This window comes from Neolamprologus brichardi, chromosome 8, assembly GCF_056152115.1.
Source record: "Neolamprologus brichardi isolate AB-2024 chromosome 8, ASM5615211v1, whole genome shotgun sequence".
Taxonomy (NCBI): domain Eukaryota; kingdom Metazoa; phylum Chordata; class Actinopteri; order Cichliformes; family Cichlidae; genus Neolamprologus; species Neolamprologus brichardi.
The window spans coordinates 27,193,982-27,209,415 of record NC_142111.1 but is presented as its reverse complement, the minus strand read 5'-3'; the positions used below and the strand labels follow the sequence as shown (position 1 = coordinate 27,209,415).

At 46.1% G+C, this 15,434-nt stretch overlaps 1 protein-coding gene across 1 annotated transcript; it reads right to left on the bottom strand.

Moving 5' to 3' along the window:
- Positions 1–578: 578 nt before the first annotated feature.
- Positions 579–12,023, bottom strand: asah2 (N-acylsphingosine amidohydrolase 2). The gene is made up of 20 exons (XM_087845158.1): positions 11,894–12,023; positions 10,784–10,872; positions 9,581–9,724; positions 8,753–8,926; positions 8,432–8,559; positions 8,118–8,195; positions 7,914–8,034; positions 7,481–7,606; positions 7,306–7,392; positions 6,912–7,016; positions 6,613–6,694; positions 6,420–6,535; positions 6,036–6,130; positions 5,891–5,930; positions 4,654–4,752; positions 3,099–3,194; positions 1,792–1,941; positions 1,628–1,684; positions 1,418–1,506; positions 579–777 (listed from the first exon to the last, which is right to left on the bottom strand). The coding sequence occupies exons 1-20, from the start codon at positions 12,021–12,023 to the stop codon at positions 579–581; spliced, it is 2,205 nt and encodes a 734-aa protein (XP_087701284.1).
- Between the last annotated feature and the right edge of the window lie 3,411 nt (positions 12,024–15,434).

Sequence of the window (15,434 nt, the reverse complement as noted above, 5' to 3'; positions counted from 1 at the left end):
GGGCGAGTAGCTGGAAACTGCAGTGCTCTTTAACCCACCGTGTGCGTTGGAGGAAACTCTCAGAACAACCGAGCGAAAAGCTTCCTGATGTTTTGCACGTTACACTCTCAGCATGTCGGCGGCGTTCCCGGGATTTAAGGTCAGTATTCAGAGCAGAATCCAGCCTTTCCAAACACTTCTCCTGAAACGTGAGATGTTCTGTGTTTCCCCGACGTCTCTGGTGAATCGTGTTAATGTTGTCGTTTGAATCTTAGAGCCGGCTGAGGTTGAACCTCCCGCTCTGAACGCTGCACGTTTGACACACGGACTCTGCTGTGGTCATGAACTTGTGTTGATCCTGGTTGAAAAGCATCTATAAAGACAAATACTGAATAAATATTTTTGCTACCAACGCGACTCCAAATGTTTGTTGGTTTCTCTTTGTCCCTCACAGATTGATGCAAACCTTCACACAGAACGTTTAAACGGTTTATTTGGATTTCACATATAGTCAGAGTTATTTTTCAGCACATGCAGCGTCTTAAAATCTGATGAGTCCTGAAGGACTTGGTGCTGGATGGTGGTCGTCTCAAACCGCTTCACTCGTAGTAGAAGCTGGCGGTGACCGTGAAGACGTCCGACGAGCCTTCGTACGGCGTTATGACCGGCTGCAGGCCTTTCAGCTCTTTGTAGTGGCCAAAGTGTTTGATCCTGTAGGAGCCCGCCGAGGCCGTCGGGGGAATCTGCCACTCCACTGTGGCGTTGCTCTCCCGGTTTGACCCCTTCAGCCAGTGAAACCTGCAGCAAGACAAGCGACTTTAACTCCTCAAAGGACCCTGGAGCTAAAAGAGGAACGTCTGCAACGAGACTTTAGTTTCAGTTTGTATGTTTTATGATTACAGCTCGTGAAAATCAGAAATCCAGGTTTAGACGTTCTTTCAGAGAGGACACTTAACCTCGTCTACCTCACCTGTAGACAAAGGTGCCGGGTCATCTGCTGGTATTGGTACTGGTTGCCGATTCCACCTTCTCACAGTGCCCAATGCTATCAAATAGCTTAATGATATTGTTAGTGTTTCTGATTGGTCAGGAAACTCACCTGACCTGAACGCTGCAGACACAATCAGAAAGTCTGGAGTGGACGATAAACACTCGACCAGCTCCAACCAAAGCAACCCGAGCTTCAGTAACCGTCAGCACAGGCTGACGAGGGACTCAAACCAAGTACTGAGTGTATAAACACACATGCTGAAGAGAGGTTGGACATTTCTGTCTGCAAATCCTTTTCTGACCAAAGGAAATATTCTAAAAATCAGGTTTTTTGCTGATTTTCATGAGCTGTCGACCATTTTTTAAAATAAAATTACAAAATAAGTTTTTTTGTTGTTTTTAAAATCCTGATCAAATCTTTGAGATGCACAGCTACACATTAACCTACCTGGTCTCCCATGATGCATCGTTGTGGACAACCTCCCAGGTTTCTGTTCTGTTGTCAAAAATCTCAACAGTGACAAAAGTTTTATCCCTCTGCAACAAACGAGAGGAAGAGGTCAGAGAGACGTTTCAAGCGTCCTAGAAATGCTGGCTAACAATGCTAAGCTAACAGTGGCTAACACTAGGATACAGGTGGATGAAGAAGAGTTCTTACAATATCTCCAGAGTTTCTCGGGTTTCCTGCTACAAACGTGACCGTCACAACATCACCCTGAAAACCACATTAAATATTTAAGACTCAAGTTGTCCACATAAACAGAGCGGCGTCATCAGCGTGGACCCTGAGGAGCACAGCAAGAGTGTGAAGGTGTTTCCTACCTGTCTGTAAACGGGGTGAACCTGCTCCAGGACGTCTCCAAAGCTCATATTCTCAGGTTTTCTGTCAAAGAGTGCCAGGGGCACAAAATTAAAGAGGTTCTCTGTGAAGAAGGGAGGCTGAGGGCCGGCTGGCAGCTCTGCGACTCTGTCCTGGAAACACGATTAATGTCTTTGTGTTACATAGGATTGGCTTCACACTGCAGTGAGGGTCTGCTGTTAATAATAATAATAATAATAAACTTTATTTATAAAGCACACTTAAAAACCAAGGGTATGCCAAGGTGCTTAACAAGTAAGATAGAGAATATGAGGAGGATAATAGAAATAGGACCAAAGCAAGTGCTAAGTATGCGAGCAGGTAGCTGTCACTGATACATAGGAAAGCAACAGGTAACGAGCAAACAAGAATTTAAATGAGCATAAAAGTGCATGATATAAAATCAGAAAAGAAATATTAACTAGAGGGAAAGGCAAGAATAAGTGGGTTTTTAGTCGTGATTTGAACAGTGCGATGGAATCAGATGTGCGGATATCAAGAGGAAGGTTATTCCACAGTCCCGGGGCAGCCGGAGCAAACACACGGTCACCCCGGGACTTCAGCCGAGATCTGGGTTGGGTCAGAAGGAGTTGAGTGGCAGATCTGAATGTTCTAGCAGGAGTCTGTGGTTTGAGAAGTTCACTAAGATAACTCAGCGTTAAGTTATTAATAGTTTTGTAATATAGTAATATTTTAAATTGAATACGGTGTTTTATGGGCAGCCAATGCAAGCTAGCTAGAACAGGAGTAATAGGGCAAAATTTCCTGGTACCAGTCAAGAGGCGGCTGCTGCATTTTGGACTGTTTGCAGTCTAAGAAGAAGAGAAGAGGGAAGACTGTAGTACAAGGAGTTACAATAATCCAGCCTGGAGGTCACAAAAGCGTGAATAAGCTTCTCCAGGTCACTGTTTCATCTGTTTCCACCTCACATGAAGTAAAACATGTTCACAATATTTGACTGATGTTTAGCCACCTGACTTTGGTTCAGTTCATGTTTTATCTCGATCATCTTTATATTTGGAAAAGATTTTCCTGTGATTTTCTTTTGTATAGATTCAGTAACATGTGAGCAGCGTTACAGAATAATTCCTGTGCTGAAATATTCTTCTGCTCTTGTTTCAGAGGATAAACTGGTGATGAATCTGCTGTTTAAACTGAGCTCTGTGGGCTGAACTCGTTTTCTTTCACTAACTGTTCTGAGGGAAACGTGACCCCGTGTTTCCAGTGTGCTCATTAATGCTGATGAAAGGTGTAACCAATCCATTCACACCTGAGCAATGGCTCGGGCCAGGCCTCGATACTTCTGCAGGTAGGCACTGAGCGTGTGCGGGCCGTATATGGTTGAAGCGCCTTCATACCGTTGCACCTAAAAAATAGACAATCAGACTAAGTTTCCACCCTGCTAAATGTCCATTAATATATATACACACATATACACTGAACAACAATATAAACACAGCACTTTTGTTTTTGCTGAACTGAACTCAAACATCTGAAACATTTTCTACAAACACAAAGGACCCATGACTCTCAGATATTGTTCACAAATCTGTCTAAATCTGTTAGTGAGAACTTCTCGTTTGCTGAGATCATCCCTCCTCACAGGTGTGTCAAGGTGCAGATTAGACAGCATGAATATTGCACAGGTGTGCCTGAGACTGCCCACAATAAAAGGCCACTCTGAAATATGCAGTTGATCGGGTTGTTGATCGTGGGCTGTGGGTCCACTCCTCTTCAACACTTGTGCAAAGTTGCTGAATATTGGCAGGAACTGGAACGCGCTGTTGTACACGCCGAGCGCCCCAAACATGCCCAATGGGTGAGTATGCTGGCCATGCAAGAACTGGGATGTTTTCAGCTTCCAGGTGTACAGATCCTGGCAATATGGGGCCGTGCATCATCACGCTGCAACACGAGGTGATGGTCATGGATAAATGTCACAACAATGGTCCTCAGGATCCACCGCCACCATGGGCCACTCAATCCACAACGTTGACGTCAGCAGACTGCTCATCCACACGATGCAACACAAGCTGTCTGCCATCATTGAACAGTAAAATCATCTGTGAACAGGACACCTCTCCAACGTGCCAGACGCCATCGAATGAGAGCGTTTGCCCACTCGAGTCGGTTACGATGACAAACTGCAGTCAGGTCCAGACCCTGATGAGGACCACGAGCATGCAGATGAGCTTCCCTGAGACGGTTTCTGACAGTTTTTGCAGAAATTCTTTGGTTATGCAAACCAATTGTTGCTGCAGCTGTCCGGGAGGCTGGTTAGCACTGTTGCCTCACAGCAAGAAGGTCCTGGGTTCAATTCCACGGTCAGGCCGGCTCTTTCTGTGTGAGTTTGCATGTTCTCCCCGTGTTTGAGTGGGTTTCTCTCCGGCTTCCTCCCACAGTCCACAGACATGCAGTTTGTGGGGACAGGTTAAATAGAAACTCTAAATTGCCCACAGGTGTGAATGGTTGTCTGTGTCTATTAATTAGACAATTTATTAAAAATCTACGAACAGATTAAAGCAGAATGAAAATAATCTTCCCTCCCTGCTCTGAAACTCGTGTTTAGATGTGATGATGTTGGCATCACAGGAACAGTGTAACCACCACAGAAACACCTTTAAAGGTTTTTAATCATTTACACAGGTTTGCTTTTCACCGTCTTACTAATTTTACTCTGATGTTTCATTTAAGTAAAGAAACTGAGTACTTTCTCCAAATCTGTTTTATGTCCAGTTGATCTTATTTAAACACTGATTTGGATTTTACAATTTAGCAAATGACTCTAAAAACTACAAATCCCATGAGGTTCAGCAGATGTGTACCTGGTACTCTTCATAGGTGGTGATGTAATGAGTGTAGACGTTACTGAGGCCTGCAATCACCACCTCCATGTCCTTTAGAGTTCCCTCTGACTCCAGCTCCTGGCTCACAGTAACAACAACACAGTAAACACACAGTTATAATCAGAGGTGGGCAGCGTTACTGTAATCTGATTACTTTTGTCAAGTAACGAGTAAAGTAAGGGATTACTATTGCAAAATTGGTAATTAGATTACCGTTACTTTCCCGTAGGAACGCTGCGTTACTGCGTTACTAAAACCGTGATTTTTTTGCGAGAATGTCTCATGACAGTGACGTAAGCGAGTGCGACGTTCGTGACAACAGCTGTGTGCAGATCAACAATGGATCATATATCGAGTGCAGAGAGAGTATGAGCGTGCAGCGTTTAAAGCGTGGAAGTACTGACCTTACTTTGAGTTTGATTCCATAAAAAGTGACAAAAACATTAGTGTCCGTTGTGCGTGGGAAGAAAACTTCTTTTTACAGAAAAAAACCCCTAAACTTCCAAACAAACACCGAGTAGCTACGACGTAATGGGAAACTCACAGAGAAACTCGCGGATTCTTCCACTGACCGCTGCACACCTGCACCAGGGTAAACCTCCGCCTACCCCACTCCTGCTTTACAGGTGAAAATAGAGCAACAGGACCGCTAGTCTTTGACTTTATTTATTTTCTGCTGTGTTTTACTTGCATCTATTTGAAAGACTGAGTGTAAACACACAAAATATTTTATTTTATGTGCTGGAATGTGCAGAAAATAGGTTTAAATGTTAAACTAATTTCTTCCAGTCAGAGAATGTTGCAGATAATTAAATGTTTGCTTGATGCATAAAGTTAAAAGATTAAAACTAATAAAACAAGTTTTAAAAAGAGACTTTTCCATTTGATTACATTTTGTATGATGATTATGCAGAAAAAGTAGAATTGGGCTGAAAGATCTATCACTTTATCACCTATTCAGGTTGTAAATCGTGTTTTTAAAAAGTAACTAAGTAACTAAGTAATTAATTACTTTTGAAAATAGGTAATCAGTAAAGTAATGGGATTACTTTTGGGGGAAAGTAATCAGTAATTAGTTACGGATTACTTTTTTCACGTAACTTGACCAACACTGGTTATAACACAGTATCAATAACACAGTAACAACATAGTGTTGACCTGTAAAGATTCGGTAATAATAACTGTTTTCATGTGTTGATGTCGTGTCGTTTCTCACCTCTTTGATAGCTTCTCGTAGCCGCCGCCCTGACATGGTGCTGTTAAAGAAAAACACACACATATGCAGCAGAGTGTTATTACTGTGTTATAAGCAGCAGTGTTATCATTGGCTGCATTAACAGCTGTCGGTAAAACGTCGTTACGTCATTTCTCCAGGAACGGCTACGACAGCCACAGAGCCGATGGCGATCATCTGAACGTCGACGATCTGAGGATGCCAGGGCAGAGGCCAGTTCATCTGCACAGACAAACACACCACGACAGCCTCTTTACCCGTTTTATTTTATTCACCTCTCAGGTTTTAGCTTCTAGCAGGTTTGTTTTGAGCCCTGTTCTCTTTAAGCCCAACTTTCTTTTAGGGTTTGAGCTTGTTTTAAGCCTGTGGGGAGCTGGATGAAGCATCATAACCTGTGTTAGTGTCAGACTGTAGTGACACACTGACTGTGGGTCTGACGTGCTCTGATAACGTAAATGTTGGATCCATGTTCATCACAGACTGTATTTTGTACGTGTGAGCCTCGCCTCACCTCCCCTGTGCTGAACAGGATTGGTTTGGGATGATGACATTCCTTCGTCTGATTGGACGGTGGGCCAAGCAAAGCGTCTCTGATCCCATCCCAGAAGGGGTCTCCTTCCACAGCGCCTACATGCACAGAGATGCACAGTCAGGTTATCACAGCCCGTCTCCGCAGGCTAATGTGAGCTGAGGGACAGAGTCACCTTGGGTGAAGTTCAGGCCTCCGCCTCCATCTGTTGTTCCTGCTGCAAAGCTGTGACCCAGAGCTGGTTTGCATGTGCTCGCCTGAAACACAGACACAGCGTAGCTTAGCTTCTATGTGAAGTAGAAGCAGGAACGTGCTGCCACAGCTTTTCTCTGTGAGGCATTTTGTGTTCACATTAAAAAGAAACTAACACATTAAAAGAAGCTGAGTTATCTGTTAGGAGCTGCTGTCCCACACATCATAATCTGTGTGTGTGTGTGTGTGTGTGTGTGTGTGTGTGTGTGCGTGCATGCTGACCGTGTGTGTCTCATTGATCTGAACAGTGACATCAGTCATGTTGACCCACTGATGAGCATGATGAATAAAGCCGGTCACCTCCTCGACTGCAGTTGCATACAGCTCCTGCAGGGGGCAGCGCAACAAGCACACAGTCGTGACTTTGTCACTCGTGGGGATGCTCATCGAATTCCTTTCAGGTTTAAAGGAACATTCATGAAGCAAAGACAAAGTCAAGACAGAGAAACAATGAATCTTTGTGAGGGTCTGACTTTTGTCCCCATAAGCAGCGAGTCCCCACAAAGCTCCTAACCGACACACGTCCCGATATGGCAGCGAATACAAGCACAAAGCTTGTCAGATTTTTTTATCATTACGTGGCGCTGTGTTGTTTTCTGAAACGAGGCACACGTACCTTGGCTTTCAGGTAGACGTTGTGTCCGATGATCCGAGTGCTCTCAAACATGTCTTCTCCAGGTCCGGACGCCAGACACATTGTAGTCTGGCAGACACACATTTATTGGTTTCCTTCTGCAATTTATTAACTATCTGATCTAACGTGTGTGTGTGTCTGTGTGTTGTGTATTTACCCCTCCTATGGGACAGGAGCTGTTCAGGTAGTCACAGGGCAGCCCAGTGTTCACACAGTACGGTCCTCCGGTGTTCGGAGTGACGTCACCGAGGTTACTGGAGGAGAAACCAGCAACGAAACTTCCCTGAAACACACGCACGCACACACACACACACACACACACACACGTACACACACACACACACACACACACACACACACACACACACACACACACACAGAAACACTTTAATTATATACTCAAATAAACCATAACGAGTAAATGTTCAGCTGGAAACTCGTCTTTCAAACACTTTGTTACCAAAACGACCAAAAATGCAAAAAATAATTTGCTTGTTTTATCTTCTGGTTTCTGGTTTTTACTGAGTTTGTGTTAAAAATCACAAACTCTGAGACTGTGGTCGGGCTTTGATGCAACCTCTTCAGGTTACCTGTCCAGGTAGCCCCCCGGGGTTCTTGTCCTGCTCCAACAGGTAGGAGGCGTAGCCCATGTTGTCGCTGCTCACCATGCGGTTGGTGTAGTTCATGCTCACCGCGTGGACAGCAAACCAGCTGTCAGCAGCAGAGCTCAGTAAGAACAATGATGGTGATAAACGATGGCAGCTTTATTAAAGGAGCGGTGTGTGCGTTTGTACCTGATCATACCGATGCCGTCTCCATCCTGATCGGTGAACTTCAGCACCAGCACCTGTTTGTCGGTGTTCCACTTATACCTGAAAAATCAATAACACGAACACCTGATCAAATCAGCCAATCGTGTGGCAGCAGTGCAGGTGAGGATCTGCAGATGTTTCCACCAGCCTGTCTCTGTGAGAGTTTACGAAGCTTTGAGCTTTACAGAGGAGAACATGGCTCTCCTTATGCTGTGGAGCTGGTCTATAGACGTGACAGCAGAGCTGCAGGGATGCACTGATAGAAAGAAACCGATGAATCATTCATTACTATCTACCTGCGCCTCTCCTCCTCGGGGTTGTTCAGGTACGAGTGAGGACTTCTGTTCAGGCTGCTGTCGTCCAGCTCTCCTCTGTTCCTGTAGATCCTGCCGGGCTTCATGTTATTGTGGGCTACGTCTATACTCTGGAATCAGGGTTTCAATTATGAGTGCACAGTTCATCGGTACGACCCTGACAGATAAACATTTCTAATAAGAGTAATCAAGTGAATTCTTCTATCCCCCCTGAACTACCCAGTGTGTCTTTGCAGGTAGAAGAATAAGAACTGATTAGGAACATGTGGGAGTTTACTGTGGTTCATCAAAACACACACACACCTTAACAATGCCGTTGACCAACGGCTTGATGGCAGCCTTGATGTAACCGCCTGTGATCATGAACAGCGTGTACTGGAAATATCCGCCGGGTCCACAGTGAGTGTGAGTCCCACTCAGAACAACGTTATCCTGCCGGTATAGATCCCCGTACTTCCCCTGCAGTGCCTGCAGAACCTGCACACACACACACACACACACGTACTGCTTTGTGTGCTTTGTAAAGACCTCTAAAATGAAGAAGACAGAAGTCAAGCACACACAGCAGCGATCAGATGTCTCCACACATTTGTGAGACCTTTAAGACTCTCTGATGATGTCGATGCATCATCCTTGAGAACAATAAGAACAGCGGAGAAACTACAGCGTGAGGTTAGCTGAGGACCCAGCAGGGGCTCCCAGCGCTGATCCCAGACCCAGATAAATGGGAAAGATTGTATCAGGAAGAGATTCAGTGTAAAATCTCTGATAAACATGCAGGTCAATAAGAAGAAGTCCATCAGAGGGACCGCTCAGAGTCAGAGAGGCTGACATGGTCTGAGCATGTGCAGAGGAGGGAGGATGGAGGTGCAGGCAGGATGAGGAGAGGAAGACCTCAGAGGAGATGGATGTAGTGAAGGAGGACATTCAGATGGAGGGTGAGAGAGAGGAGGATGCTGGGATAGGAGGAGGTGGAGGCAGATGATCAGCTGAGGAGACCCGCTTCAGCCCAGAAAGTAAAACTTTGAATAGAGTGTGTGTGTGTGTGTGTGTGTGTGTGTGTGTGTGTGTGTGTGTGTGTGTGTGCGTGTGTGTGTGCGTGTGTGTGTGCGTGTGTGTGTGTGTGGTCACCTCGAGTCGGAGCCTCTGTGAAACCATTCCTATGTCTGCCGTGACGAACACCACCCTGCGCTTGCCGTCATCGACGATGAAGGCTCTGCTGTACAGACGGGTGTGTATGCCTGCAGCCGTCTGCTGAGGGTTTGCATAGCCCATCTAAACACACACATTAAAACCTTCTCAGCAGATGAATGAAGTTTCACAGTGAGCTTGAGCGTGTCTGCGATCCTGAGGTTGTTTATGTTCCTGTTAAAGTGTGAGTGGGCAGCTCGCGTCTGCAGGATCACAGACGTTCACACAACTGTGGTACCTGAACACACACATTCTCACACAGAGTGTGAGCTGTGTGTCTTTCCCTTCTACGACGATGTAAGTCATGCTGGGTATAAGACGTGTTTCATGCCAGAACCCAGACTACAGACAAGGTTTTACAATCCTGCTGCTTCCAACAGACTCTATATGTTCCTATTCACTAATGTGTTTATGACCGCTCAGCGTTCAGCACTTAGACCATAAAGATTATCAGTCCAAGCACACCCAGTCGAACCGGAGCGGCAGACTTTGGAGTTTGTTCTCTGCTGCTGTTTTCATCTGCACTCATTTACATGTCAAAGTTCTGGGTCGGCTTGACAGGAAGTTCAGAAATGTTTACGGCAGGATCCGCCCAATTCCCATCGCCTGTGGTTGGTTGAAGTTGAGGAATGTCATTCAGTTGTGAAGGTCTCGGGTGCAGCTTCCAGTGAGCAGCTCTGATGCTGCTGGAATCAGAAATAGTTTAAATGCCAGAGATCGGGTGGAGGTGGGCTGCAAAGCGGCTTGCAGAGGCAGCAGCAACTACTGACTGAGCGCCACCAGCTGGATGTGCGCTGACACTGAGATCCTCTCTTCAGATGCGTGAGCGAGAAGTTGTGCTCGTATATTGTTAACGTGGAAAAAGATGAACAGTAACTTGGCTAACTGTTACTTCCCCAGCAGTTCTCTGACGTTCTGAAGAAGAACTCCAGAGAACTGCTGTGACCCACCTGCAGGAGCCCGGAGAACCGTTGCTCTACAGCACTTTAAAAATAACCACAAGGTCTGCCTCTGTAGAAGCAAAGCAGAAAGAACTGAGCTGTGGCTCAAGACTTTTGCACAGTTCTGTGCACATATGGGTGACTTCATGTTAAACGCAGCACGAGTCCCTGAAGGCAGCATGAGTGAGTTTGTGGTTCTGACCATAGGGACGTCAGCCGGCGGTCCGGTGCAGTCGGCTCGGCCCACGCCGATCAGGTAAGGTGTGTGCTGAGGGGGCGGAGTCTCTGGATCTGACAGGACGACAGATTTGAATTCATTACGACCTCAGATGTTGGTAATGTTTTCATACTTTAGATCTGCTGTGACAACACTGAGAATGAACTGATTCAGTGTTTTATAATTCATCGAAAATAATCAGGCAGCAGTTTGTGCCACAAATCACTGAATCTGACCAATCACACAAAAGCAGAAGCTCAATCAGGAAGTAAACGGTACATCTGTGTTCATGTGGCGCTCTTAAAGGTGCCGGTCTGTAAACATGGCTGTTTAATGATGAGCCATTGGACGGTTTTTGCTGCAAATGTTTTTTGCTCCTGAAATTTGAATCATAGCTGCTGAAACATAAAACAGACATTTATGCACAAACAAAGTTTCCTATTAACTGTTATGTTTAATAGCATTAACAAGCACTCAGAGGACAGCTCCGCCCTGACCTGACCCTAACCTTTGACCTGTGACCTTGTGACTAAAATGGTACATTTCATCTTTGGTTTCTATAAACTGCACAAACTTGAGGTTTTAAGATATATTCATGCAGTGTGTGATTATGATGTCATATTAAAACAATAAAAAGTGCTGGTCAGCTCTCTCAACGCCCTTTCATACGACATTGACTCCATATGGTTCTCAAGGTTTTTCCAGGTCAGTTTTGACCTTCTACACTAACAATGAAGGTCAAATGTTTGACCAGCGTGGGCACTCGTGTCCCCGAGACCGTTGTAGTGAAGATTGAAGACAATTCTTAAAAGATTGTGGGTAACACAGTTTTTACTAATTTTCATATTTGCTGTGACCTTTGACCTTGACTCGATATCACCACGGTGAAATCAGCTCGAGCTGTTGTTGGTATCTACCATCACACAAAATTTGAACATTTTATCTTGAAAACTGAGGACGCTAGACTGCAAACACACAAACGGACGTCCTTGGTTCTGGACGTCCGTCCTCCAAACACGCTGTCGGGACAAAGTCGACAAAGCTCCGAGTACACGACAGGATGAACGTCTGAGGTTTTATCGAGTGATTTCTCACCTGCGTGCGTTTCCCTGGTAACGTACAGTACAACCAGCGAGATGCACACGCCAGTCATAACGACGAAGATGACGCCGAGCGTCACTTCCAGGGCTGAAAACCCACAGCACAGCGACTTCCTGCTTCCCATCCTGTCTGTAGGAAACACACTGAAATGATTTCACCTTTCAGAGCTTCATATCATCAAAAACACGATAATACAAGAAGAAGAATTTCAGAGTCGGATCTTCTCAACATGTTTGAAGAAATGAATCGTGGGAAGAACAATCCGTCTGTCTGATGACTTCAGAGCCGTTGATGCTCATCAGGCTGAAGACCAGACTCCATAAATGTGCCTCAGACCTTCATCAGGTTTTTCCATTAAAGGTCAGACAGCCAGAGTCCGTCCACGAGTAGAAACCAGCAGCGAGGTTTCACAGATCAGACACATTTTGCACATTAAATCAATCAATCAATCAATTTTCCTTCTGTTTGTTTCTCTTTTTCTGCTTTTTGGGGAAATATAGAAAAGAGTTCACAAATGTTTCCAGCTACACATGGAAGGAAACTTTATATGATTTCTTTGATTTATTTGTTGCAGATTAAAATGATTATTATCTTTTAAAGCAGGTGACCGTCTCTGAGACTAGCCGAGGTTAATCCGAGTCTCCGTCAAGCTCACGTCCGACAAACGCTCGCAATTCATGCGCGAGACGAGAGACGAGCATAAAGACACGACTCACCTGGAGCTGGAGCTTCTGAGAAAGTGTCTGTTCTGACAGTCTGACAGCTCAGAGCAGCTCGGCTCTTATCTCTCTGATAAACACAAGTCTGCAGGTAAAAAGCTCCAAAGGTTAGCACAAAGGTAAATCACAGATGCTGATCGCCGATTCCAGATAAAAACAACCTCGATGGTAATAAGACAATAAATTTGTTCCACCTGTTATCAGACTGATACTTTGAGTTTGATCTCTCAGCACCTCGAAAACAGCCGTTGAACTTATCTCAGCTCGAGGATCGCTCACCTGCTCGTAGGACAGACGGTCTTCTGCAGAACCCTGAGTGATCTCAGGAACACCACCAAGCCATTGGTTCAGGTATGTGGATGACACCTGGGTGAAAATCAAATCTCAGGACGTACCACAGTTCACAGATCACATTAACTCAGTGGACACATCAAATTCACCAGGGAGGATATGAAAAGTGGCAGGTTAGCCTTCTTAGACTGTGAGATTTCCATCAGTAATGGGGGACATCTAAAGGTATCTAAGGTTTGACTCTCATCATCCACTGGAGCACAAACTGGGCGTCATCAGGACGCTACAACACAGAGCGAACACCATCCCCACAGACACAGCAGCCAGGGAGGCAGAAGAACATCAAGAAGGCCCTGAGTAAATGTGGTTATCCCAGCTGGACTTTTGTCAGAGCTGGGAAGGCTCCTAAAGAAAGCTCCAGCAGATCCAGGAGAGAAGGAAAACCGCTGCCCAAGAGAAAACCTGTAGTGATCCCGTACGTGTCAGGAGTATCTGAGCAGCTGAGACACATTTTTTCTAAACACCGGGTCTCTGTGGCTTTTAACCCCCAAAACACGCTGCGCCAAAAACTGGTCCACCCCAAGGATCGGCCCCCCGACACAAACAGAGTAACATAGTGTACGCTGTTAAGTGCAGGAGGATTGGCAGGATTTATACATCGAGGAAACCAAACAACCTCTGGCTACAACACAGAAGAGCCACCTCGTCAGGCCAGGACTCTGCAGTCTATTCACACCTACAGGCCAGTGGACATTCTTTCAGTGATGAGGATGTAACATCCTGGACAGGGAGGAGCGCTGGTTTGAGGGCGGAGTCAAGGAGGCCATTTACATGAAAAGGGAAAGACCATCTCTGAATCGAGGAGGGGCCTAGGGGTACATCTGTCACCATCTTACAATGCTGTGATTGCAGCCATTATAGCAGTAATATTATACTCAGAGATAAGGTCTGTAATCAAAGGAAATGCAATAAACAGAAAATACAGCAGTGTAAAAACAGCTGGAGCGTGCGCTGCCACGGCGCAGGCTGTTAACGAGTTTCACGGTTTCTGCTCTGCACGTTTGTTAATTACAACAAAGGATCTCTTTGTGTCGCAGCTGTCTGCAGCTGGGCTGTCATAAAGTTTGGAGAAAATAAAGCATGAATGAAAAATGTGTTTATACACCAGAGGAATCTAAACGATCCTCATCAACACTCATAATTACTCTGAAGGACAGAAGCCCTAAAGCAGACATGTCACAGGTGTAAGACACACAGAGAGCGGTCAGAGCTGCAGGGCAGTGTGGGAGTGTCGGTGCACCATAACATTACCTCTGCTTTCTGTGGGACAGCAGCCGTTATTCCAGGGAACACTGAGGCGTTCCCACACGCACATCATGGAATGTTCAAACTTGTTTACACGGGTTATGTCACGTTAGAATATGATGGTTAAAAACTAAAAAACAAAGTTGAACTTACTTATGAGAACTATGTTAGGACCGTTTATTTATCACAAGTATGCATATCTAAGAATAACTTGATGTATCTGGAGGGGCGTGATTGGGAGGAACGGCCTCCCTGATCTGAACCCGAGCGGTGCTTTGTTATTGGACTTCTGTGCTAATCACAGTTTGGCCATAACGAACACCTTGTTCGAACATAAGAGTGTCCATAAGTGCACGTGGCACCAGGACGCTCTAGGCCGTAGGTCGATGATCGATTTTGTAATCGTATCACCAGACCTGCGACCATATGTTCTGGACACTCGGGTAAAGAGAGGGGCTGAGCTGTCAGCTGATCACCACCTGGTGGTGAGTTGGATCAGGTGGCGGGGGAGGACGCTGGACAGACCCGGTGCACCTAAACGTGTAGTGAGGGTGTGCTGGGAACGACTAGCAGAGGCCCCAGTCCGCGAGATCTTCAACTCACACCTCCGGCAGAGCTTCAACAGCATTCCGAGGGAGGCGGGGGACATTGAGTCCGAATGGACCATGTTCAGCGCCTCCATTGCCGAAGCTGCTGCATTGAGCTGCGGCCGCAAGGTGGTTGGTGCCTGCCGTGGTGGTAACCCCCGAACCAAATGGTGGACACCAGAGGTGAAGGGAGCCACCAGGCTGAAGGAGTCCTATCGGGCTTGGTTAGCCTGTGGGACTCCGGAGGCAGCCGACAGGTATCGACAGGCCAAGCGGAATGCGGCTCGGGCAGTGGCTGAAGCAAAAACTCGGGAGTGGGAGGAGTTCGGAGAGGCCATGGAAAAAGACTTTCGGACTGCCTCGAAGAGGTTCTGGCAAACCGTCAGGCGTCTCGGGAGGGGAAAGCGGTGCTCTACCTGCACTGTGTATAGTGCTGGCGGAGCGCTGCTGACGTCGACTGAGAAAATTGTCAGGCGGTGGAAGGAATACTTCGAGGACCTCCTCAATCCCACTGACACGTCTTCCGAGGAGGAAGCAGAGTCTGGGGATGAGGGGAATGACCCGCCAATTACCGGGGGCGAGGTCACTGAGGCAGTTAAACAACTCCTTGGTGGCAGAGCCCCTGGTGTTGAT

What these genes read in the sequence shown, in the direction of transcription:
- asah2 (XM_087845158.1), bottom strand. Translation starts at nt 12,023, where the DNA reads ATGGGAAGCAGGAAGTCGCTGTGCTGTGGGTTTTCAGCCCTGGAAGTG. An exon ending in CCGGGGGGCTACCTGGACAG is followed by an intron (nt 7,607 to 7,913) that starts GTAACCTGAAGA and finishes CGTGTGTTTCAG; the next exon opens with GGAAGTTTCGTTGCTGGTTT. An exon ending in TGGCCCGAGCCATTGCTCAG is followed by an intron (nt 1,942 to 3,098) that starts GTGTGAATGGAT and finishes TCGTGTTTCCAG; the next exon opens with GACAGAGTCGCAGAGCTGCC.